The sequence below is a fragment of the Pelmatolapia mariae genome, linkage group LG7, assembly GCF_036321145.2.
Source record: "Pelmatolapia mariae isolate MD_Pm_ZW linkage group LG7, Pm_UMD_F_2, whole genome shotgun sequence".
Lineage (NCBI taxonomy): Eukaryota > Metazoa > Chordata > Actinopteri > Cichliformes > Cichlidae > Pelmatolapia > Pelmatolapia mariae.
In genome coordinates, this window is record NC_086233.1 from 27957083 (window position 1) to 27984133 (window position 27051).

At 39.3% G+C, this 27051-nt stretch overlaps 1 protein-coding gene across 2 annotated transcripts in view; it reads right to left on the reverse strand.

The window, feature by feature from the left end:
• Window positions 1-289: 289 nt before the first annotated feature.
• LOC134630935 (rab GTPase-activating protein 1) overlaps window positions 290-27051 on the reverse strand; it is a 73208-nt gene continuing 46446 nt past the window's right edge. For both annotated transcript variants that reach the window (XM_063478757.1, XM_063478756.1), the window contains 12 exons: window positions 24589-24663; window positions 23652-23777; window positions 23216-23359; window positions 21691-21732; window positions 20686-20814; window positions 17967-18059; window positions 15945-16055; window positions 15580-15684; window positions 12076-12159; window positions 6531-6602; window positions 3606-3806; window positions 290-2986 (listed from right to left, as the gene is read on the reverse strand). In XM_063478757.1, the coding sequence (XP_063334827.1) occupies window positions 2864-2986; window positions 3606-3806; window positions 6531-6602; window positions 12076-12159; window positions 15580-15684; window positions 15945-16055; window positions 17967-18059; window positions 20686-20814; window positions 21691-21732; window positions 23216-23359; window positions 23652-23777; window positions 24589-24663 (1305 nt within the window). In that variant the 3' untranslated portion in view covers window positions 290-2863. The remainder of the gene's footprint in view (window positions 2987-3605; window positions 3807-6530; window positions 6603-12075; window positions 12160-15579; window positions 15685-15944; window positions 16056-17966; window positions 18060-20685; window positions 20815-21690; window positions 21733-23215; window positions 23360-23651; window positions 23778-24588; window positions 24664-27051) is intronic.

Genomic DNA, 27051 nt, shown 5'->3' on the forward strand with positions numbered 1-27051 from the left:
CTGCTCCCTTTTGTTTTTCTTTCCATCCCCGTTCCATCTTATTCCTCCTAAAACATAATCATAAAAGGTCCCAGTATGCAAAATACTGAATGTGACAACCAGGATAAAGTGTTTTTTCACATCATAAACAGCTGGCATTTCAAATCACAATATCATATTGAGACTTTATCACTTTAGCCCTGTGCTCCTGTAAAGTTCCTTTTAACCTTTATTCTATTTTGTAATGTTTGTCTTTTTTTTAATAAATGAAGATGCAAAATAACGGAAAGACACGCAGATATTCTTCTGTTGATATCTTTATATTGAAATTCATGAAGTATACACAGTGCATTCTACACTATTACAATTTGCACACGTTGATAATGTTTTTGTCGTTGGATGATAAAGCTACGTTTTGGCATTTAATTAACCAAACAGCAGTCTGACTGAAAAGCTTAGAGCCAAAAAAAAGAGCCCCAAATAAACAAACGAACATTAAAACATTGTTGTGAATCAAACTGTAGCACGGCAGCAGGTGGGTGGGTACAAGTAGGCATCATTAGTTATAGTTACAGAGTAGAAAATCATAAACAAAAACTCAATATTTAGTTGTTTTTTTTTTAATGTTCCTTATTTACAACCCAGTGCCTTTAGAGGGATGGCCCTTAGTTTCTTTCAACTTCATGCGGACTCCTCCTCTGACATCACTAGAATACAAGCCAATCAGATTACACCTTTCATATTAGAATTTATACAATTTACAGTAAGTTTGAAAAATTGCGCTTTTTCCTCATTTTTTTCAGTCTTGCAGTAAATTATGAATAGAAACTAGAATATTGATGAGCTCCCTTTTGAGTTGGCTAAATATGAAAACACACAAGCACTTTATTACATCAACCCCCACAGACTGACTATCCTGATCCAGACTCCTGAGCTGTTCACAGGTGTCTTCACATGTGTGGCCTTTCTGTCCCTGCGTTTGCAACAGTGTCGCCACCTTAATGTTTAAGTCTCCTCAGCACTGTGATCTGCTTGAGCACGTCGAATGCTCCGAGGAACGGATTCATCGAGCTGTTGGGGGGTGGGGTTAGCGGGGCTTTTGCTCTGTGTTGGAAGCCAGTAAAGCAATCTAATCCCTCGAAGCTACCTCTGACTGGATACAGGACTTCATAGCATATAGACACACGACAACGCAAACTTTAACTTGTTGCATCATCAAACACCCAGGTCTTGTGATGTCATGCGTTATCTGGTTATTCCCCGCTCTCGTCTGTGTCCTTCATGCTGGTGTTTTGCACTGACCTCTCGTTGACAGAGCACGGTTTTGCTGCTGACTGCATACCTTCTTTCAGATCACATATTATTATAACCTTCTGTGCAGGTTGACACGAGTGACTACTTTTAACTAGCTTTTTTAAAAATATATATATATATACACATGTGTGTCTGCATTTTAGTTCAGTGTTTTTTAACCCCCAAAAGTGTGACTGAAATGTGCCTGGCGTGCTGCACAACCAAGGATTAAATGGGACCCTGGTCAAAAGGTCAAAGATTGCAGTGCAGCTGGAGGCGTGGGTAGAGGGAGGCGGGGCTTAAAGGTGGGTTTCAGTGCAGTAGGAAATCAAACTTTCTGTCTGTGTGTGTTTTCCGATTCAGACTTCCTCTAAGCAGTGCATAAGCTTTCTGGCAAACGTTGCATCGCTGTGGGTTTCAGCTATCCTCGCACTCTCACAGTACGCTTGTGCAGCACACACAGAGGTTTGCGTGGTTTTGAGCTTTTCTTTGCGCCAAGTGACCCACACCAAACAAACCCTGCGTGTGAAATTTGACACGAGGAAAGGTTAAGCTGTCGGTTAACATTACAGCAGCTTTTATCATAAATTACATAATTATACCAACCACCTTTTACCAACCTTCAGATCAAGGCTTTGTCATCAAACCTCTCGTTAGCATCGTTCATATACACGTTTGAACATTGAAGCAGACTAGACAAACAGCTTGCATGCAGGCGTACACTCACAACCTTAGTGCTTTTTCTTTCCCTAGGGCTTACGCACACTTTCCAGCTCTTTCTTTTGAACACACACAGTTTTGCACATTATTTTAGTCAAATATTTATCCACTCAAACATCACCTCACAGTCGAAAACAAAGCAAATTAACATGCGCTCTTACACTCACACATACGTTTCCCCTTTACGCAAGCATATTTGACAAGATACAAGAAAAAAGCAAAACAAAAAAGACAACAACAAAAGGTATTGTTCAACGTAAATTAGAAAAAGCTCCGTTTCAAAAAGGCATCTATTAGCTCTCGTACCTAAAACAAAACATTTACAGGGACTGGTAGTTTTGTGCCAGTAGTTTAGAAGGGAAGTGCACACAGAGCGGCAAGGAAGGACGGAGTGTTTTCTTCTCTATCCCGTAAGGACAAAGACATTTCAGGTGTCCTTACCTTCCTTCTGTGGGTCTTTAATATCAGCAGTACAAAGACAGAAATAATTACGCTGTTTTTTTCTTATTTTCATTTTTAAACACTTGTCTTTATGTGACTGGTGGAAGCACACTGTCTCCGTGGGACAGAGAGTGGTACTGCTGTAATTCATTCATCTCATGTTTGCAACCCCTTCTCATCAGCGGTGGTTGGCTGCAGTCATTCGGGATTTGTGCTGGGCAGATTAGATCAGGAATGAGGGAAACACGACGATATTGTTGTTAGGAGGAACACAGCCTGTAGCAAAGTGATCCTGGGATTTAACGGCTAATGTTCATGTCAAAGTTATGGCCCGGTGGGTTACGTTAGAGGTCCGGAGGTTTCGGCGTGATGAGTTGCGTCGATCTCCAGACATAATCCGGTCGAAACTGGGTGGATAGGAAATGTTAGGTTAGGTGGTCTCCTTGCCCTGGGTCCCAGTGACGGTTTTGATGGAGCTGAGTGTGCGGTTGAACCAGGTCTTCTTGGCGGCCTGCACCTCATTGAGAGCCAGACCCAGGTGGTGCTCCAGATCCTGGATGAAAGAGAGCAAGAAATTACAGCCCAAACAGGCAATATATCTTATTTACTGCTTTTAATTTGCAGCTTTGAGTCCAACACAAAATCCTCAACTTTCCTCATCATCACTCCACGTAATCTCCACACAGAGCACTTTGTTGCAGTCACTTTAATGCATTTTTCCCCCTTAAGCCTCTATTTAGAAACTAGACCTCAATTTTTTCACTCTGCTCACACGGGTTTTTAAAAAAACACTTAACACAGCAATGTTTAAAAGCTCCCCGCTATAATAACAATGCTTCTTTTCTGATTCCATTACATGCTAACGTTGATTCAGAGCCTGTGATCACAGCACTGTCCTCAATTAGTAAATTAAATCGAGCTGTCGCATAAAGCTGCCGGTTTCTTCAACTCTATCTTCTTAAAAGAACATGTTCTGCTTTCATTTGTTGGGCCTGTGCTGCAGGTTACTGCTGCTGCTGTGCCTGTTCAGGGGTGATAAAGTAATTAGAGCAGAAATGTGGCCTCCTTTTTTTCTCCTTTGAACACGGGAGACACAATATTTTACTTTCAACTTTAAGAAACATCCCATGTCAGAATAATGAATGACTCACACTCTGACCTCTGGACCCTACCTGGATTTTGCACTCGGCCTCCACCAGCTGCAGTTTGGTCTGAGCTAGTTCCAGCTCCATCTCCCTCAGCTGGTTTTTCAGAGCCTCCTTCTCTTCATCGGTCTCCTCGGCTCCCCCGGCAGATGCTGTGGTCACAGCGGCCCGTACCCGTCCCTCCTTGTTGAAAAGACTGCTGCATTTCTCGCAGCCTTCGACTTTCGCCTACATATGAGGGGGAGGAAGAAACAAACAGAAGAGGTAAGAGGACACTTTAAGCCTGAGCAAGGTTAGAGAAGAAAGAGAGACGGAGTGAGAAAAGGAAAACTTCACATGGAACAGGAGAATGCCCCAAATGTTTTTCCCCTCACCAAACAACTGTTGTCTCAATTGAATGCAGATATTTATAGCTACCCAGCTGTCTTCACGCTGTAAAGTTTTCATAATGCTCACCACTTAGGCTGCGTCCAAAAACCCCCATAGACTCATGTGTTAAAACAGATTTATAGCCTGATACTAAAAACAAAACAAAAAGAAAGATTTCTCTCTCACTCTTCTCAATTGTAAATAACTCATCAGGCCTGGAAGTCTGCTTCACCTTAAAGTCTGATTCACCTCACTGAACTGGACATCTCACCTGTGTATAGTGTTGATGTCTTTAATGGAATTATCTGAGAAAATACATGCTGTGCTGTGTCACTGAATGTGATGTTCAGCCAGTCAAAATTTATTAGTGTATTAGTTTGTTACTTAGGATCTAATTGTTAGCCTAGGTTGACAGCGCGAGCTGATAACTCCACCTTCTCCTAAATAAAAAAAAAAACAAAAAAAAGATGCTGACAGGTATGAAATTAAAGTCACCACAAGAATCATAGTGTCAAAGTTCGAAGGGTTTTTGTCCGTTTTTGACCCATAACTCATGAAAGTGACCTTGAAGAATTTGTTGAATATGATCCAAATTTTAATGGATTGTTGACATGACCTCGCTCTACTCCCCTACAGAGTTTTATCAGAATTCATTCAAAACTTTTCGAGCTATTTGTTAAATTCCATGTTTTTGCAGAAGGCATACGAAGTCTGTTTGAGCAGATGAGGTAAAGTAATAGTATTATTTACTTTCAGTTGCTCTTTCTAAGTTTGGCTCTGGATAACCAGACTAGTAGGGCGACTCCTCTGAGATTATTCTAGACAGATCAGTGCCTGAGTTAGCACCAACATGTAGGACTGTCGACAGGACTTTACATTCAGGGTTGCTTGCCACAGTAACAACAGCCGACTGAGGCAGCCGGTGGAGACACTTCCTAAAAATGAATATTTTATGAGAATATTTAATTTGGATTAAATGTGGCCAGAGTTTTAAGCTGAATAGTAATTATATGTAAAGCTTCCAGTCTCATTGTTGTAGAAGTGGCCTTAATGAAGCAGCAGAGTGCTTGAGCTGCAATTGGTGCTCTTGTCACTTCAAATTCAGTTTTAGTGAGTCGCTGTCAGTGTGTTTATTTAAATATCTAAAAAAAAAAATGCATCTGTGAGCAGCTACAGCAGTTGCTGACAGTTAACAGAATTTCTGCACCATTAGTAGTATAGAAAAAAAACTGCACAGATTTACCTCCACACAGGCAGAGAGGTCCTGCTGCAACCTTTACGTGACTTGACCTTGGTGCACTAAACATTTTGTGAGCTTCCTGCCAAAACTGCCCTTTTCTTATATCGCCTACTGTTTGAACTAATACTTCACGGGCCACAGGTAAAACTGCCATGGCCTCCTCGGTCATACTCCTCACTCTTCCCCCCAAAAGATCTGATTTTAAAAATTACATTTAACTACAGGTTTTACTTTAACCTGTAGGTTCAGTCAAACTTTTTTGTTCATGTAATCTTTGACTCAAAGCTTTCCAGACAGTGCTAAGAACCACTCTCTAGACAGCCGGTAATCTCTAGACTAAGTAGGCCCTCTGTGCTGGGATGCCAGAGTAACAAGAGTTGATGCTCATTTTAAATATAATTGGTCAAAAAGGCTCATCGGCTTCTTTTGCATGTGTTGGGGAATGGGGGTTCATTTCATAGATTTTACGGTAAATGATCCGTCCATCGGCCTCTCAATGCGGTGAAGTCGTCCCGTATCCTTAGCAGAAAAACAGCTCTTAAGCATAATGTTTCCACCTCCATGCTTGACTATGGGGGTGGTGTTCTTTGGGTCTCAGTCAGCATTTCTTGACCTGCACATGTGCCTTCCTGAGCACGGGGACCTTGTGGGTGCTGAAAAACTTCACACCATTACTGCATGGTGTGCTACCAGTGGAGGTGCCTCTTGGCGACTGTGCTCCTGTCTTCAGATCATTAACAAGCTCCTTCCATGTACTTTTGGGCTGCTCCATGACTTTTCTCATGATCTTCTTCCCCCCATGAGCCAAAATCTTGCATTGACCTCTACATCTATAACAACTGGTTATTTTATATTTCACAACACCAACTTCTTGGTGATGGTCTTGTAGTCCATTTCAGCCAATCTTGCCCCTGATGTTTTTTGATAGCTCTTTGGTCTTGCACATGGAGGTGGAGAGGTTGGAATGGAAGAAACTGATTCTATCGACAGGTATATGCTTAACAACACAACAAGTTCAGATCAGGAGTGTCTACAACTGATTGATAATCTGTGGGCTCTAGAATTGTGGCTGGGTTGTAGGGGATCAAATACTTATTTCACTCACTGACAAGCAAATCAATATATATGAGGCTGTGTCTCAGATGTTAAAACAGGTTATCTGTTCATCAGAAGTGTCTTTAAGCAATGAATTGAATCCTGCTGACAGAGGAACACCTTACATGGCAGCTCATGGAGTAATGAGAGGTAAAAATTGTAATACACTTTGTAAACTCATAAAGTGACAAAGTTAATCCTGGCTTTACGTCATGGTTACGTGATTTGGGTTGGTGTGTAAAACTCACCCTGATTTTCTCGAGTTCTCCTCGCGTAGCCGTCTGTTGTTTCTCTAGTCGTTCGCTCAGCTGGGAGCAGATCTGCAGAAAACAGAAAAACAGCTTGGTTTGTTCACCCACTTTTAGACAGAGCTCGTCAATTAAACCAGAGGAACGCTTTTCAATTAAAATGAATACTCAATACCAATATTCTTACAACCAGCAACAGAAAATCTGTACTTCAAGTCAAGCTTTTTCCGGTCTCTGGTGCTTCAAGACAGCTCCAACAAGCCACAAAAAGCCTGCTTAGTTTTTCTCCCAACAACAATCAAAGATTCAAATCATTAATTTACCTAAGCACCCAGCCACTGGGCTATTTTAAAACAAAAAAACTAATAGTAAAACAAAGTATACACAGGAAACCAGGAGGAAAAAAAACTCCCTTTCAGAAAAAGTTTGATGAATATTTATGAATGAAAACTGTCCATCCCCATAATATGGTAAAAACACAATATAGACAGAGTAATAAGAATAACATCAGCACTCAGAGAGCACCATCCCCCCGTAGGGTAAGGGCTATACTGAAACTGTGATGTTTTATAATGTTTTTATTATAACATGCGGATGTCAGTCTGTTTTTATTATCCTAGGATGACGTCAGCCAGTTATGGCATCATTGTGACCTTGTAAGGTGTTGAATTAAAAGAAAAAGTTTGCTGTACAACTCTCTCCATCGCTTTTTGTATGACATATTTCTTGATATGGTTTCTTCTTCTGACCTTTTCATCGCTAACAATGAAGGTCAAGGTCAAGTGCTCATGCCCCCCAAGGTCTAGGATATTGTTGAGAAGTTTGAAGATGAAAACAAATTCTGGGTAATATACAATTTTTACTGGTTTTCACAACTGGTGTGACTTTTACCAAAATTAAATCACCTCAAGGTGTTGTTGGCATCTACTGTCAATCAAAATTTGAAAATGATATATTGAAAACTGTGGATTGACTGCTAACAAACAGACAGACAGGTGTGTTTCCTTTCCCCTACTGTGTTTATAGGTTAATAAGTCTGTGTGGACTTTATCCTTTTAGCTTTAAGTACATGTCATAGGCCTTATGTATATTCAAATCTCCTTTTCCCCCTTCTCCTTCAAACAGCTACAAGCATCCTGAGAGTCAAACAAACACCCACAAACCTTTCCTGTAGCTTGCAGACGGACAGAGAAATGAGAGTGCAACGAGTTATCCTATAAGAGACATCAAGCCATCTATAGACAGTCCATCTATCTCGACATCTACTTTTGCTCTCATTCTCTGTGTTATATACATTATATCGGTGACCCTCATCTCTCTTTTTTTACTATACTTATCATGCAGCTATCTTTCCGTCCTGTCACATTCTCCCTCATATTGGCCGTTACTATACCCAGCTCCGTCACTACTGACCTCTTATCTCTTCTTTTTTGATCTTTTGTCTGTAGTCCTGCAGTTTTAATCTCCCTGCTTCCTTTTTAACTAGTGGAGCATCTGTTTCTTTTTTTCTTTTTTCTTACCCGAGCTGCTGAGCCTTAAGCCATTCAAGTCTTCAGTCAGTTTTTGTCCCAATTTCGGCAGCAGGGATTTTACTCTCCTTCAGTTTTTTTTTTATAATTAGAAGGAGGACTCTAACAGGGACATAGTGAGGAGGACAATATGTTCTGATGGGATTTCAAGCCTGTGAAAGATGGGGGTACTTGTCAATCTTAGGGCAAGGAATCGTTATCGCTGCACCATCTGCAAGCAAGCTGTAAATGATTATTTTGCTCATTTAAATTCAGGATGACCACGGTAGTCATTTTCTCCATCCTTGTTATGAGTTTCTCTTCTATACCACTGTTTCACAGTAATAATGGATTTTGCACTCGTCGCTGAAGGCTCAAGACCCAGAGGGCATTTAAAAAAAAAATGTTTTTTATATTCAATTTATTCCTACAAAACAATCTCAGCCTTATTTATTTTAAATATTTTCACTTAATAATTTATCCGGCCCCACAGTAACTTTACTGCCTGAGGCACTTTTTGCTTTCTTTCTATTGAATATTGCATGTAAACAGTATACTTATACTTACAATGCAGGAACTGCAAGAACATGCAGCTTTAATTACTTCATCATATTTTCACAAGGAGCAGATAATTGTGCTGATGCACCCAATTAACAAAAATATGTTGTCCAGAATGAAAATATCTTATTAAAACCATTAAAAGTAAATCAGATCAAATTTATTTATTTAGTCAAAACTGACCAAAAACACTGACAAGGAAAACAATCAGAATTAGAAAAGAAAAAACAAAGCAATGCTAACAGAACCCACGAGACACGAGCACTGGCACGTGCTGCTTTACCTGGCTAGCACCCAGCTAGCCTGCATCTATCTACAAAAGCTCCAGTCCTAGAACGGGGATTGCAATGCACCACTTGACACCGTTTTTAGCTCCACCGTTAACAGACTTGTCTTTGTCCTCATGTGCTCGAGGAGCAATTAGCACACAAAGCTTTTTTTGGCTATATTTCCACAGGAAAAAATAAATAAATAAATAAAACACCCAAAGAAACTCTTGGCATTCACACACACTGAAAAAGCAAATTGCTACATGAATAATCATTCGCATTATCTATGTTGTAAACAACCCAGGCTATTTTAGGGAATTCCTCAACTTGTCAATCCCAGCGGATTGAATGTTCCCCCCTCCCCCTCCACACACTTTGTTCATTTTCCCCCTCTCTCCATCAATCACCCTCTTCCTTCCTGTCACACTTCAGTCTGCTTAACACAGCTCTCAACCGCAAGCTAGCAACCCATAACACACAAAAAAACCATCAAATCCGGTCTCCTCTCCTCGGTGGCACATTCGATAACCGGTTTTCACACTTGCCATCAAAGCCAGTCTACAGTTATTATTTTTAGACTCAGGTGAAGTTGAGGTCTGTTCCTAAAGTAGTCTTCTTTCTATTTCTGTTTCCCTCCACAGAGAGGAATAGGAGGTGGATTGCTGCATAATGTCCCCGCGCTGATGGTAATAGCACTTGATCTGGGTGAGTTTATATTTAAGCACGAAGTGACAGGATGAGATCTGAAGAGGAATTCAGACAGACGGAACTTTAAATATGCTTGCAGGCTAAGCCATCAAAAGCTCCGGGTTCAGTTAAGGAACAGCTCTGCTTCAGAAACTAGATAAATGAAGGAAAACAGAGCGCTCTTAAAAAGTATATTATTTTTAAATATTTATGAGTGGCCCTGCCACGGTAATGGCTCGATTGAAGCTTAGATATGAAAAGACGGGCTAAGTAAGGAAAGATAAGTGGTGTAAAGGGTCTCAAAAGCTCACTTTCAAGGGAATCAGAGCTCCACATAATCTAATTCACAATTCAGTCACACACACAAAAACATAACTATAATCCAAAAATAAAAACACCATGATGGTGTTTCTGGTGAAGCTACTTGAGCTGAGTAAAACGCAGAACTTATCAGCAATGACAGCCAAGCGTACGAAAAAAGTCAACGAGAAACGAGTGGATTTAATTAGCATTATGCTTCGAGATATAAATGAACTAAAAAGTGACAAACATTCAAGCACTGGCTCAAAGTTATGTGAAGACTGCCAACTGCTGGCAGCTTGTGCTCTCTGAATTTTTATCCCAACCTTCTGAATTATTCTTTCTGGGTCACTGTGAGACTTCAGTGGATTTCAGCCCGAAACCATTTCAGCAGTAAATACTTTGGCCAGTTTTCTGACACTTTTCCATTCCTTGGTTTTTGATAAGATTAGACAATATTGCATAATGATAGATATATACTGTAGTCATTTTGGTTAGAATTATAGAAATGAAGAAACAGGTTTTAAACCTGATCAGAAGCTGGCGACACCACGTCTGCTGGATTGTGTGTAAAAGGTGAATTTGCATTTTTAAAATACAGAGTACAATGAAACAACTCTGGATGACATGAATTCAATGTGAAAAGTCTGTCCCTGCCAGGGTAACATACATACAACATGCTCCCACTATATGTGATTATGATGCTCCCATCTTTATCCTATTCTAAACTCTCGCATTTATTTCATTAATTAAATGTCCTATTACCTCATTCATTGCTTATTTTTGTATTTCCCTTCAGGTACACAGTCACCAGACACTTTTTTGGTATACCTGTTATACTGCTTTAAAAAAAATGTAATCAGTCAATCACATGGCAATAACTCAGTGCATTTAGACATGGTCAAGACAATCTGCTGAAGTTCAAACCGAGGACTGGAATGGGGAAAAAAGGTGATTTAAGTGACTCTGAATGATACATGGTTGTTGGTGCCACACAGGTTGGTCTGAGCATGTCAGAAACTTCTGATCTACTGGAATTTTCCCAGACAACCATCTCTAGGTTTTTCAGAGAATGGTCTAAAAAAGAGAAATTATCCAGTGAGCAGCAGTTTTCTAGACCAATTTGCCTTGCTGATGTCAGAACTGCCAGACTACTTTCAGCTGATAGGAATGCAACAGTAACTCAGATAACCACTCGTTACAACCAAGGTATGCACATAACATCTCTGAATGCACATCACATTGTACCTTTAGGCTAATGGACTAAAGCAACAGCAGACCACACCAGGTGCCACCCCTGTCAGCTAAGAACAGGAAACTGAGGCAAAAGTTTGCTAAGGCTCACCAAAACTGGACAACACATGAGAAGAAAAACATTGCCCAGTCTGATGAGTCTCCATTTCTGCTGCAACATTCGGATTCACAGTTTGGCATAAACATCTTAAAAAGATGGATCCATTCTTCCTTGGATCAACAGTTCAGGCTGGTGCTGGTGGTGTAATGGTATAGAGGATATTTTCTTGGCACCCATTAGTGCCAAATGATGCTGATTTGGGCCACCACAGCCTACCAGAGAATTGTTGTCGACTCTGTCCATCCCTTTATGACCACAGTGTGTGCTCATTTTCTAATGGCTGCTTCCATCAAATAACACAACATATCTGTTATTTTGGACATGACATATACTCAAATGGCCTACACAGCCACCAGATTTCAATCCAACAGAGTACCTTTGGGATGTGGTGTAAGGGGTGATTCATATTATGGACATACAGCTGAGAAATCTGCAGCAACTCTGTTATCGTGCCAATATCAAAATTTCTGAGGACTGTTTCCAGCAACTATGCAATGACGAATTACGTTAGCTCGGAAGAGAAATGAGGGTCCAAGAGGAACTAGTAATATGTACCTATAATAATAAATAAAGGCCGGTGAGTGTATATGCGTTATGATCCACCTGTCTGTGAGGGTGGGGAGTAAAGATGTGGTTTTGAAGCTTGAACTAAATGGAAAACAAAATAAATACTAAAATACGTTTGTTTTTCCAAAATAAGCTTCAAGAGAACTGTGATACAAACTGGGGTGTGACAGGTTCCACTTTTTTACTTACATCATATATATGAAAGTGGAAACACTATTATTAGACCTGCTAATGTAACTATTCAGTTGCACACAGTAAACTGAAAAGTGAAAGTAGGCATATAGTAGGCACACAGTACATACCTGCTTATATTCTCCAATAATGGACCCGTTCTTCTTAATTTCTGATTCAGACTTATCGAGTTCTCGTCTGCACATCTCCTTCAGCTGTAGATAAAACACAGAGATACAGTTAGGCTGTTACACGGCAGAAGCCAAGGACAGAAGTGGGCCCCCAGAGACTGTGTGACTGCCATGAAATGTAAAGGAGACATGGAAAGGTATTGGCAGACTTTAAGTTCAGGGCAATGTCATGGCCTCTATGCAACCTCTACTCGAGCACATGAATCAGTCACAGTTACACAAACTCAACAACACTACAGACACTTGGAGGACAACGTGAAACATGCACAGGATCAGAGGGCAGCAGGGTCTGTACTCTCCATCAAAGAGAATCTTTACTTGAACTTGAGAAAATAACCATCAAAGACTGACTGACAACCTTTGATATCTGAGGTTTGACTATACAGGAATGTGGTTTTAAAATAAATGAGATTCTGTATCTTTTTTTCTCTCACTGGAACAGTTATTGCATTTCTGTAACAACAGATACATGATCTGGACAGAGAAACCATAGTTTTCTTCTAACCATTATTAAACATGAGCAGTACTGAAATAAGAATTTACAGCTCAAAACGTTACAAAATCCTAAATCATTTCTACTTCTATCCAACTCCCGATAAGTGCATACTACTATCAGCCTGCACATGTAATTCAGCTAGTAAGGTGTTTGACATTTCAACTCATTTTGAATTTCTGTGTGAAAAAGAAAAAAGAACCACAGTGAAATGCAAATATTGGCCAAGTTATAATAAGGGTCTGTCTGCTGCAAATAGCTCTACTTCAAATTTGATTAAGGGAAACTGCAAGCTTAGCACAACCACTGGTGGCCTATTAAGGAGGAAGAGATGCCAGTGCTGCAGCATTAAAACAGCAACAACTAGCTTTTTTGTTTGGCTCATGTTGTCACTACATTATCAGGTCGATATGTATGGACAGTGAAAGTAGTTAGATGAGTTACTTTATTCCAGAGAGAATCCTGTAAGATAATGGATTACTTTTGGACATTACAGTATCATGTGAAACTTAAATTTCCATAGGGTTCTGTGCAGCCATGAAAAATTAAGTACACAACATGATTCAGTAGTTTGTAGAGCAACACTGAGGAGCAATAACTTGAAGTAATAATTTTCTGTATGACTTTATCAGTCTTTCATATTGTTGTGGAGAAATACACTCTTCTTTATAATGGTCCTTTACTTCATTGAGGTTTGTGGGCATTCATTCGGCTCTCTTTAAAATTTTAAAATAGACTTTGACTGGGCCATTGCAACAAACTTGACTATTTTCTTTTCCATTCTGTTGCAGATTTGCTTTTGTGCTTGGGATCATTATCCTGTTGTATGATCCAATCCAGCCAAACTGTAGTCTCACATTTGACTCTAAAATACTTTGGTATACAGACGACTTCATAGTCGACTTAACGAGTGCAAGGTACGCAGGTCCTGTAAATGTCAAAACAAACCCAAATCATCACGCCTCCGCCACTGTGTTTGACAGCTAGTGTGAGGTGCTTGTGCGGATATGATTGTATACAGCGTTTGGTTTTCGCCAAAGTGGCACTGTGCATTATAGCTAACTAGCTTCACTTTGGTCTCGTCTGTCCAAAGGGTACTGGCAATGTTCCCTCTAAGCTGCGCGCGTGCGCAATTGCGCACTGCTGGCACGGTCTCTGCGCACAGAAAATCTGCGTTGCGCACAAAAAAAAAAAAAAAATCTAACCTGAATTGAAATTTAAACTTTAACGCTGCAAAACAGAATTGTCAGTCAGTAAGTGACTGGCTGCTCCCGTATGGGATTAGAACGATGCCACCTTATCCCAAAGTCCAACCAATAGTGCTATGACAGCCTCCTTATGTGCCGACACCGGTGTTTTAGCTAGCAAAGCGGCGTGGCTGATGTGGAGTGAAGCCACGTTAATGACAACGTGTACAACCATTGGAGATGTGAGCAGGACAGACGGAACAATTGACGAAAAACGTGTGGGCTTTATACCAGTTTTTAAATTATGTCGATAGGCCACGTAAAACCAGAGTTATGATAAAAATATATGCAGTGTTTGTTTTTTTCCTGAATACTATCGTTGTTTAGATTTACTGCGGGAAGAAACAGTAAAAACGGCGTTTTATAAGGAAAACGCTCGAAAACACTCTCCGCCTGTGAGCAAAAACAAAAGCAAAAAAACCCCACCCTTTCCTATTGGTCAAAAAAAAGTACCATGTTGACCAATCAAAAAATGATATGGCAACATGGGATTTAGATGTTTAGGAAGGGGGAAGTTTTAGGAGTGACGGCGGTGTTTTGAGATGTGAGAGATTTGCGACGTTTAGCGCAAATCTTGTGTAGTTAGTGTGCTTTTTTACAGCTTTTTTACAGAGATGGCTAGATTTGTAGATCATCAGTTAATCAAGTGCATTTGATTAGCTACACCTGGTTGCTAATTACTCTCTTAATTCCTATGGAATAGTATATTTTGTTTTTTACTGTATGTAGGTATATCATTAATAAATTGCTTGTAACACTTTCAGAATGTAGCAATAGCAAGCAGCCATCCATTTTCTTTCTTCCATTTATCTAACTTTGGGTTGTGACTGGGCTGGAGCCTATCCCAGCTGCCATAGGCCGAAAGGCAAGGTACACCCTGAACAGGTCGCCTGTCTCTGACAGGACTAACAGAGAGACAGACAACCATACAAACTCACATCCACACCACTGGCCAATTTAGAATCACCAATTAACTTAACCCTGTTTTTGGAATGTAGGAGGAAGTCAGCATATCCGGAGAGAACCCACACAAACACAGGGAGAACATTAAACTCCACACATGAAGTCTCAAGCGGGCCAGTGGTTTTATTTTTCTTAAAATATTTCTGTAATTGAAAATATGTGGAGTTGTATGTATGTGGAAATGTGTTTCATGCAGAGAAACTGGCTGAGAAGCAAATATACAGCCAGAAGAACATGTACAAAAAGATGACTGTGCTTAACATTTCCCAAGAGTCTGATGTAAGACTTCAGGTATGACAGGGGTATATTCATCACATAACGGCTGTTTTGTAAAGACTTGAGGTCAGAAAAAAAAGCTGGTCTCATGCTCACTATGAGCTGTGCTTCTAGCTCAGGAAAGTATAAAATGCGGTCTTGTTTCAAAGAAAAGCAGTTCCACACAGGCTGTCATACCCTGCAAACGACAGAGACATATAGAACTTCACTGATTGAGAGTAAATCAGCCGATGCAATATTTCTTGTGAATCAAAACCAGCACAGTCCTGGACCTGTCCACAATAAAAACTGCTCAGTCATAGCAGGTCACATTAATATTTCGACTTCTGTTTCAGCAGTTGCTTCCTGTAACCCTGTGTTTCTTATGACATTTCGAGGAAAAACAAACACATTAGGCATCAGCAGGAAACGTTTTTTCCCTTGGCTCCGTTTCACTCTAGATGAGAGGGCGTTATATGCTCTAACCTGTGCAGACTCTTCCTCCAGCCGCCTCTTCTCATCCTCCGACTCAATCAGCTTCTGTTTGGTCAGCAGCAACTCTTTATTTAGGGCGTCCGCTTTCTCCTCGGCCTGACACACACATGCACAGACACACAAAAGACACCATACCCCAGTGCTCAGTAGGTCAATGAAAGTCAGACTCGCCCTACTTTCTTCTTAGTTTTCTCTCTCTTTTCAAGGAATTGGAAAAAAAAAAGTTTCTGTTCAAAAACACTTGCACTATCATCTTTGCTATAACCTTTTTTTTTTAGATGTTCTAACATAAGTGACAAATGACAGTTTAACAGCCCCACCCAATCATACACAAATATTCTTCTTCTTTGGCTTACATTGTCAAGGTCTTTGCGCAGGGCGATCTTGCTGCTAACTAGTTCATGTGCCAAGTCATCATTTTCTTGCTCCAGACGCATGTTGGCCTCTTGCAAACGCCGATTCTCCCGCTAGATGGTGAATGTAAGAGAAAAAAAAGCAGTGTTTAGAAAGAAGAAAAGAGAAAAACAACCACAAATCAACACAAAAATGTTAAGAATGAAATAATCAAAGAGTTTAAGACAGACGACACTGAACACGGAGAAGTGACGATCCACCAAAGAGGAAGAAAAGCGCTGAGATAGCTGAGCAAGGAAAATAGAGTTAAGTTTGATTGTGCAAACATCTCTTACTGGTTCAGCAGTTTCCAGAGTGATGCGACAACACACATATGAAACCGAGAGTATAAAAGTTCACTCTGATCAGATGAAAACGTAGCCGCAAAGTAAGAGATGTCTGTAATGTTTAACAAGACATAACCGGTTTGTACATCATTAACAGCAATCTACAGCTGTAGTGGGAATAAAGTAGGAGCACTTAGCACAATTTCTAACACCTTTCCTTCTATTTCTAGGTCAACGTTTCCATCTTTGTTAAAACATTTCATGTCTGTGTCACTTTCCTTCTTTTTAAGCCGTCTGATCCTGATCCATTTGTACATGGATTTACATATCCTTGTATAAAAGTGTGGACTACACAACTCCAGCTCGTCTTTTATTAACACTACTATAACTCAAACTGGCGTGAACATTTGACTTTACCGTAGAGCGGATGAAACCCTCTTATATGGCAAAAATAGAAACACCCCAAGATCAAAACACGTCAAAAAAAAAAAGAAGTGATGGATGATCTTGTAGCGTACAAAACTATCTTGTTACCCTTGAAATGACATAATGTATAGTTAATGGCTTTTCTGTGGCCTTGTAGTTTTTATTTGCTGAACAAGGACTGTCAAGGTCCACAAGAAATATAGATTTACTGAATGTCACAGAATATAATCGCTGCTTTACCACTATGTGGTAATCGTGGGGATGACACATAATTCATGAATACTGAAATGGTTAAACCAACCAACCAACCAACCACTAAAATAATAATATTACTATATAAAAAGACAGAAAACAATATAAACAAAAGTTAAGCAAGATCTGTATCATCCTAATTCTAATAATATATGTTTTCTGAAGAACTCTAATCTGAACAGATATAATGTATTTTTAAATAGTATGCACCTACAGCACTATATGAGAGCATGCCATCTTTTTAATTTCACAGCAATAACATCTAATTTATATCTATAAAGGTTGAATTATATAGACCTAGTAACTAGCCAGCAATGAGCTGAGACTGCCATATAAGCAACATCTAACACCCCTACTCTTTTAAAACTTTTCTCAGTGTTAAGCATATCATTTTGCCAACAGAACAAACAAGCCAAACAATACTGAAGCATGGGTATGTATAGGTACTTTATGCCACGCCCCTTTTCCCCAGGGGGTCGCCATGGCAGATTTGTCCAGGCACGTGTGTTAACCACTACACCACAGAGCAATGCAATGAATGCACAGAGCCAAAAGAAATAACGGTTCTGTGTATTTGGTAGTGGAGAAAGATCAAAACATTCTGGGGAAAGATTAGAGTGACACGTGAGAAGAACCAACATTAACAAAAATTATATAACATTTTTTGGTTTTTTTAAATGCCCTGCCCAGCAGATAAACAACAGACATAAGAGGAGGAGGAAGAGGAAGTCCAATGGAATAACGGTTTGTTATGAACCATGCAGTTTTTGTTCTGCCGTATTTTTATTGTTATTTTAAGTGATGCACTGTGCCAGACATTTTTTTCCTGGAAAAGGAAGGATGAGACTGCTTTATGCTAAATAGGAGGAGTATATCATTCTTGTTTTGGCTGGTTTCTTTTTCCTTTTGTCATTATTTTTTTAAAGAAAAATATACTCATCATTTTTTTAACCTTCCTGTATTGAACATATCAAGAGACAAGAAAAGGGACTGAAATATTCTGTTAGAAAAACCACGTACCTCATATCTCTCGATGGGGGCCTCCTGTTGCTCTTGCTGCTCCCGTATGGTGTGGTACTCCTTTTCATATTTCTTCAGTTTCTTCTGGCTGATCTGTTGAGCAGAAAGAGCAAAACAACAAATGATGAAGAAAGGAAATACAACTAGCTTACTAAGTTTGGTTTAATGTGACGGCCAGTGGAGAAGTTTTCAAGTCTTTTGCAAACAAAGACAGAAGACTTTTAATCTTTGCTCGACTGCAGCTTTATTTATTCAAGTCCAGCATTTGAATAACATGTAACAACACACGGGGTGGTATTATTGGCCAATTTGCTACTGTTTGTAACATCTAATCTTACCAGTAGCAATTTATAAAGAGATAAAATTAATATTGAGCAGAATTGAAGTTATCTCATTGGTGTGACCCTCCACGATAGACCCAGCTTATCATGTGGCTCCTTGGGAAAAGTAATCGCCCACTCCTGATGCAGACATGTGTGAGATGTGTGGATTTTCAATGCCCTTAGTTAAGGCTTCACAATCAATGCACTGCAGTGTTTGCATACTTTGACTATATACTTTTCCCCATGTTGGAATCTCAACATTCATTACCTAATGATGTTGGAAGACTGCGGTAGCATGACCTTCATGCTGTTCCGATTTAAGCACATGTGTCTTTATGCATTCTCTTAGTGTGTTTGGTTGCACGTTCTCCTCCACAAAGTACAGAAGGTTATTCAGGACAGCGGGTCTCTAATGCATCTATCCTTTTATTGTCTTTTTTCTCACATCTACAGCAAAAATTTGGTTCTCCATAAGCTCATAATTAAAATGCCAATGAAGTACAGAGAGCATCCACAAACCTCCCGAGTCCAAAGTTTTTTATAAACAGAAAATATTTTTCACTTTGAAAGGTTTCAATCAACTGCAACTACTAACACTGTATGTAGGTGCACAAACATATCTGCACACGCATGCTCATGTGTAGTAGCTCAAAAACAGAACTATAAGGTATGAACACAAGCTAAAACTTTGACGCACCAAACTTTTTTTAAAGTGTCCAAGAAAAAAATTCTAAAACTTTTATGGTTTTATTTAAATTTCTGGGGTAATTTGCATATATTAGCATTAGAAGTCATAAGGCTGGCAGATGAGAAGAGGAAGTTGGTGCAACAAATGCACACTGAGACAACATAAATGACCTGGTTTGACCCTGAGATTATGTCTTGAATACATTTTGTGAACTGAATGCACAACACAAGTACTTATCTCATACTGACTTTAAAAATCTAATAATGATAATGACCTCTGACTGCAGTTAAGTAAATAGTTTGCAGACTCCCAACCTGGAAAGACTGCTTTAACACTGCTGTGAATATAATGTAAAGTTGATAAGATATATATCAGATAATATGATTTAGATGATACAAATGGCCTTGTTTAGGTTTTGTATCTCTTATAGTTCAATGACTTAGGAAGCAGGATGTTGAATTTTTATATATATTCATTTTCCAATAATGTTGGTTATTTTAAAAATATGAATTAGGGTACATTAAGAAACTAAAAAAGGGGAAGGGAATAAATTTGACATTCAACGAAGAAAGTTATGAAAGTTGAACTACGAGAATAAATTTGGAGACATTTTTTATAATTAATTTCAAGATTCTGGTCACCTTAAAGGAACAGACCTAATTGTTGCTACTTTGACTTCCCGAAATGAAATAAATACATTTAAAAAAAGGGGTGTACTTGGAAAAAGATCACACAAAGTCAAATCTGAGATAAAGCTTCCAACACACCTGCAACCCAGAACAATTTGTAGTCCAGTCAGCCAGTATCTTCAATCATTTCAGGTTAGTTACTGATACAGCCAGTCATTATCCCACATTGCTATCCAAGTTTCAAATTACTCTGCCTTGACTGAGATTTAATTCCCAGTGAAGTCATTACAGTAGTCAGTGACCTCAAATGAATTCTTGGAATTATTTTTTCTTGCCAGATAACATACTTGCTACGGGGAATCCCTAAAGAAAAAAAGCAGCACAGATAAGTGTAATACTCAAAGACAGCATATAGAAGAAGTCAAATAAGCCAAAAGGAGTATAAGCTAGAAAATCTGTGCTTTTCTGGTGGTTATGATTTAAATTCAGAAGTGATACCTCTGATTTATTTCCAGCGGATATTTCTTTGCTGAAGATCATTACATGATCTGCCTGCTGCCCAGCTGTCTAACTGAGAACCAAAAACTTCAAATCTCTCGGCCTGCTGGCTCCTTTACAGAGTCTGTGCAAATAAATATCTCTGCCCAAAGTTACCTTCAAAGTCAGGTCCCTTAAACTAGGCCAGACAGTTCAAAACGGGTCAGGACACAGGTGCAAGTGCGCCTGTTTGAGATACTGAAAAAGACACATGTGTGTTTGATTTATCTGTTAAGGTTGGGGTAAAGCACGGCAGTGACACCTAGTGGTATTTGAGAAATACTGCTTGAAAAAAATCTTTTACTTTTGTGCATAATGATCCGCAAATAATCAACTAATGATCATATATCACATATTTGGTACCATATATTTTGTTTAATAATTTACTGTTCAGTTGGGTTTGAGGTTTTCTGAATATTTTAAGAAAATCATCTGTTTATTCTTATTTATACAAAATATGACAATAAGACACAAGTCTACTATCTTTAAGAAAAAGCCAGGTTGAGCAGGTATAAGTACTACATGCTCTGCTTTAAACTAACCTTCATGCTACAGGCCAGCTCCATCAGTTTCTTTGCATTTTCCTCAGAGCGGTACCTCTTCGGAACAGGGACACGAAAGAATTTGAGAGCACCCTCGAAGTCTGTTTGGATTAGATCATCTTTCGATGTCTGGGGAAAAGCAGATAAAAGGTAAATTAGACATAAATTTACATTACTCAAGCCTAAACAGCCTGTCAAGGAAAGACTCATTTCCTTTGTTGTTAAATGAAGAAACAAATCTTAAGACAACATCCTGGGTTTGGTTAGGAACACGTGAGCACTAAGATAAAGACTGTGTTTGTGGCCAAGTCTATAAATCTATGGTAAAATAAAAGTTGTTCCACAGATTTTTTTTATTTTGTCTGTTTATTTTATGGATGGAACTGTGTTCTTCAAGCACAACGTCCCCTTAACAAAAAGCATGTGCACTGCTTTTCGCACAGAACAGAGGGGTGAGGCTGCACATGTCTCACATGCATAAACCTTTTAGAATTTGAGGTTCTGTTGGCACAACCTCTCCATTTCTGTTTCCACTCAAAGGTTCTGGCCATCTTTGTATGCGCATTGGTTTGATGCTACAGTCACACTAAGGAAGACGGCGGTTGGAGCAGCACGACCAAATTTATTGCAATGAACTTGTGATCTCGTTGACTTTTCAATGGTCACGTCAAAGACGGGTACCAGGTCAGTAAACCACTTGCAGTCAGCTGCCATGCTGAAAGCAACTTTTGTGCTTTAAAAATTAGACTGAACTTATTTGCAAACCTTCACCAATCTGCTTGAGAGTGATTGCAGTCTCAGTCTGAGTTGGAGACAGGCTGCCTCCTGCCAGGCGACCTGCATAAACACCTTACCCAGATGTTGAGGGTGTTGCCAACAACACAAATGTAATCTACACACAGTCATCAACCAATTTTACCTCATCACAAGGAGGTTGCTGTCCCATTTTCACTTTGGTGTGGCTGAACAATAAAATAATTTGTTTTTTTGTCTGGGCTTTCTTACCTTTAAAAGTGCCAAGGCCACATTGAAGATTACACTAATGCCCTGAGGGGGAAAAAAAAAACAAAATTTATTGATTAATTACTGTTGCTTGATGTTTTAATGAAAAAAGCGACTGACAAAAATCACACATAAACTTTGTCATATGCTTATTCTTAAAAATATAAAACACCTAAAGTGCTTTCATAATAAAACCCCATATTTAAGTGGTGTGCTTGTTTCTAGGGATATACTTTTACTAAGTTTAATTATGTGGATAAGCACAGCGGCTGCTCCTTTTCTTCACAGATGATTTGTTAAAGCAGTCTGACTTAATGGGGTAACTTCATATCTCTCCACAGGATCTGAAGACAGCTGCTCAGCTTGGACCGCTACACCGGAAGGTCAGACTTTACCCTGGTCTGAGTTATTGTGTGATCTGAAACAGGTCTCCCTGGGTCTGGTCATAAATTCCTAAATCTTGAACCACATCCCAAGTCCTGGTGCTTTTTTCCACCATCACTGGACTGACATCATTCAGCAGATTAATGAGACGAGGGTTTCCCTATATTCAGAGTTTCAATTCCCAGGGTAAAAAAAAAAAGGTATCTATGGTGCCTACGGTGCTGTGAAAAAGTCTTTGCGCCCTTCCTGATTTACTACAGTTTTTTATATTTGTCACACATGTTTCAGATCATTAAACAAAGTTTAATATCACACAAAGATAACCCAAATAAATTGTGTTTTTAAACAATGATTTCACTGATTAAGGAAGAAAAGTTATCCAAACTTATCCAGACTTACCTGGTTCTGCGTGAAAAGCAATCGCCCATCTTGTTAAATCATGACTTAACTGTGATTAACCTAATTTTTTGGAAAGCTGAGTACAGTTTTTAGTAAACAATACATTTGCATAATGACTGAAACTAGCAGCAGCCTGACCTCTGCTGAGACTGAAGAAGTCACTTTGATGAGCGACGAAACATTTCTTCCACTAAAAACGCTACATCCAGATAAATCGAATCAACTTTTTGGGATTTCCTTACCTGGATGATTGAGCATCCATCAAGACATCTTTGTCTAATATCTGAATTTGTTTGATGATCTGAAACATTTTAGTGTGACAAGAAAAGAAAAATAAGGAAATTGGGAAGGGGGAAACCCCTTTTTCACACCATTGTATAAAATTTATTTCAGAATCCTAGGTGATTTCCTTCTTGAGTTACCAATTCAAACAATTTTCAGAAGACTGGACCTCTGACCTTGACCTCGAGGTTTAGGTCACAGAGATTCAAACTCCTCCAATATTTTTTGTAGATACACCTATGGTATGAATTTAAAACTCCTACGTCGCTTCATTCTCGAGTTATCACACTCACAAACTCGGGTGTCCATGTCACATCATGTCACCTGCCGGTTTGGCAGGGTAACCACAATACCCCAACAGCCTTTAACAGCTGAGGGCTAAAAAAGCATTTCTATGCCATGAGTTAATAAGTCATTACCTCTGTTGATTGAAGTCACTGAAGTTTGTGTTTAGATTACGAACCTCGCACAGCAGCAGGTCGATTATATGGAAGACCATGTAGAGGGGGAACTTGGCTGTGAAGAGAGTGAGGAACCACTGTGAGGCGTACATGTGAGCCTCCAGGCCCACATTCAGGAAATGGTTGTACAGGTCTGGTATATATTCCTGGAACAGACACGTTGAAAGCAAGAAAAGCAATAAAGACACAAAAGGACATGGGGTTAGAGAAGCAGATTGAAGAATGTGGAGGAGGGAAAAAAAAGGAAGATGTAATAAAGAAAAAAAGATAGCATATGGGGGGGAAAGGAAGGAGAGCAGCAAGAGGTCACTTCAATTCTACTTAAATGCTAAGTAATACACCTCGCTGGTCTTATGTATTACATTATGTAATATAATAGTATATATCAGTGTACAGGTGCGCAGAGCATTCAGTTATACAAGTTTATATCATACAAACCTGCATAAGTCTCTCAAGCTGAAAGAACTTGCAATGAAGATCTTCAAAGTTTTGCTTGAAAAGATCCCTGAGCCCATAATCAAACATGATCTTCACCAGGACACTGAATGCTTGCTCCTCTGGCATCTAAAGAAAACCAAGAGATTTACTTATTAGTGCCTTAAGTCAGTTCAGTCATGCTGAAAACAAGGGTTTCACATGAAGTTAACTGCAAAGTGCCCGAAGTAATTCTAAAATGTTACTTTAAAAAATCCTCTGGTCGGATGCTTTATAAAAATGGCCATTGTTTCCACACTAGGTGGCACTGTAGGCATTTCTCTGGTCCACAGAGGAGTTTTAAAACAAGCTACAGGTTTCAGATGATCACTGTGACCATATTGTACACAAAAACAAACAAACAAAAAAATCAACCCCAACATTAAAGCCTTATGACTATGCAGAGTTCTGCGGTTACAACTTTTGCTAGAGACACATGTGTGGGGGTTACTGCGACATATACTCCTGAACACAACAACAAGATTAGGAAGTTGGTCTGGACTTCAAACACCTTAGATCCCAATGAGCAATTGTAGGATATGCTTGGTCCCAGACAACACAGCCCATCCCTAGAGGGGACCTGTTTATTCCCCAGAGAGTGAGAGCTGTTTTGGCAGTACAAAGGGAGAACTACTAAATATTAGGCAGGTGGTTTAATGTTGCCGTCTACATTACATAAACAAATAAAATCTCTAAAATTTCCTTTTATAGGTACTTATTGACCAAGTTCTGAGAAACATTAAACATAGGATGGAAGATGTAATAAATTAAGCCAATCCTCTAGTGTTTCTGAAAGCTGGAAGGGTATCGATGTCAAAGGAAATAAAACAGCCCCGCTCAGCTCTTGACACTATATTTGAAATACTTTTTTTTTCCTGGACATGCTGGTATGTAAACTCACGTGCAACAGCAGCACTGCAGCCAAGAAGGACTGTCCCTGGCAGTACCCGATCTCCTCATCGTAAACAGAATAAGCCTAAAAGAAGAATGCAGACAGAAAGAAAGGTAACAAATTAGTGTCATGATAAATAATAATAATAAAAAAAAGAAATAAAGAAATTAATGTATTTGTATAGTATAGCATACATTTTTTTCTAAAGATTTGGGAAGTTACACCAAGGCTGCAAAGAAATGTGTAAATACTGAACTTGTACTGCATTTAATTGATGGTGAGAATGTAATTAGTATACCATATATCTGCATTTACAAGAAACATTAAACAAAACACATCAACAGAACAGCCAGTGACTGCCCACAATTACAGTAAGCCAAACAAAATGAAACAAATATTTAATTTTTTCACCCTCAGCAGGCTGGTTTGGCTACAGAGAACTTAAATTATAATGTGTATGAGCTGTGTGGCAGTATAATAATGAAGAAAGACCGAATAGGACCTAAAGAAATCAAGTCTAACTGGATAGATTCAGAAACAAACAGAAAAGCAAGAAAAAAGGGGTCTGAAAGAAATGTTGGTATAAATGTTATGTATTAAATTGCTTTGGGAGCTAGGGAGAGAATCAGGCGAAAGGGCTGTAGTGGCCTACTGAGCTACAAACACAAATTATGAGCATGAATCAAACGAACAAAGTGTGGATCAATCCATACACGCAGGAGAGGGAGGGCCCGCTGAATTATTTAAACACACCTGAGGAGGTGGTTGTCTGGGAAGAGATGGATGTCCTCACATGAGTTATACATAATAAATGACATGAAACTAAAAACTGAACGCACTGCAGTCGGGACATTCGTGACGAATTATGGAGGTATAGCTTCAGATGTATGTATGCATATTATTGACGTACGTGCTCGTTTTCATGAGAAAGAGAGCCCAGATGCTCGATGATCAAAACACCAACGTTTTGAATCAAACACACACACCAAACAACGCGTTCGATTTAAAAACTTGTTTTGCTTTTCTAAACAGGCGGAGACTCTTATGAACTCACTGAACCACCCAGTAACCCAGTGAGAAAGTTAATTAATGAGCGGTTGATTTTAGCGTTGGCACCTTCAACTACTGCTCTACAGACCTACTGTAGAGCCAGTCATTTACATAGTAATTATATCGTATTCCAGAGAAACGTGATTCAATTTCACATGGAGCTTATTTTTATTTCTAACAGGTTTCATCAAGAACGACGGCTGCAAGCTAACCAACTGCTTGTTTCTCACCTGTAATTACATGCAGTTTTATAAAAAACAACTTCATGAGTGGGTGTGAGTTTACAAATCTATGTCAGGACAGAAGCTGTCTATTACAGCTATTTATACTTCTTGATATTTCAAATATTTTTTTATTAAATATTATGTGAATTTTAGCTTTGATTCAATTTCATTTAGTATATTGAGCCAAATCACAACAACAGTTGTGTCAAGGTGATTTATACCTTAGGTAAAGACCCTACAGTGTTTGAAAGACTACGCCAAAAATCAGACGATCCACAAAGAGCAGCACTAGGAGAGGGTGGGAAAGAAAAAATCCATTTTAACAGGAAGAAACCTCCAGACGAACAGGGGCAACCATCTGCTTCGAGTGGTTGCGGGTGAGGGGAAAGAGGAAAGAAGGAAGAGAGGATAGGGAGACGGGACAAAACAATCTATGGGAGGGAGAAAACAAAATTTAATGACCTGCAGTAGTGGCGCATAAACATCTGGCAGTGAAGTGAGTTGAGTGGAAAAGAAAAAAACTTCATGCATGCAAAGACCACAAAATGCTGCCTTTTATAAGCAGCAAAGTAAACTAGCAGTGCACATTAAAGGTACACTGTGTAAAATATCACTGCTAGACATCAGTAGATTGCAGATTGGCCGCCATTCATCTGAAGTAAGTACAGGATGTCAGTCCTCCATTTATCTCAGCTGGAGTCCACGTCTATTCACACTGTAGGAGGCTGTAAAACTTTGTGAAAGGAGTCTGATACGAGTCGACGAGTCAGTGAAACTCACTTCTGTCTCATACTGAGGTGAGTTGTTGAGCATATCCTGAAATTTTCTGTCGGTAAGTGTTGCTGTTTTGGTCACTGTTAGCCAGTGTTATTGAAACTGTCTTTGAAGCGGATCTGACATTCTGACACTCGGTGAATAACCTCCCTCACGATGTGAGACTGTAATAAAACTATTTAAGAGTTGCAAAGATTTTTAGGGCATCTGGTCCCAGCATTAGTTGACATTACGTTTAGGCTTACATTAGCTGGCTTATAACCAGCTGTTGTTGTTTAGCCAGCTCGTTCCGGACATGGGACGGTCGCATGTCTAATCTGACAATATCAGGAAAAAACAAGCATGTTTATGTACATTTTCATGTGTTCAGGACATGAGGCTTGAGGTGAGGAGGAAGAGGATGAGGTGGAAATGAGGGAGCAGA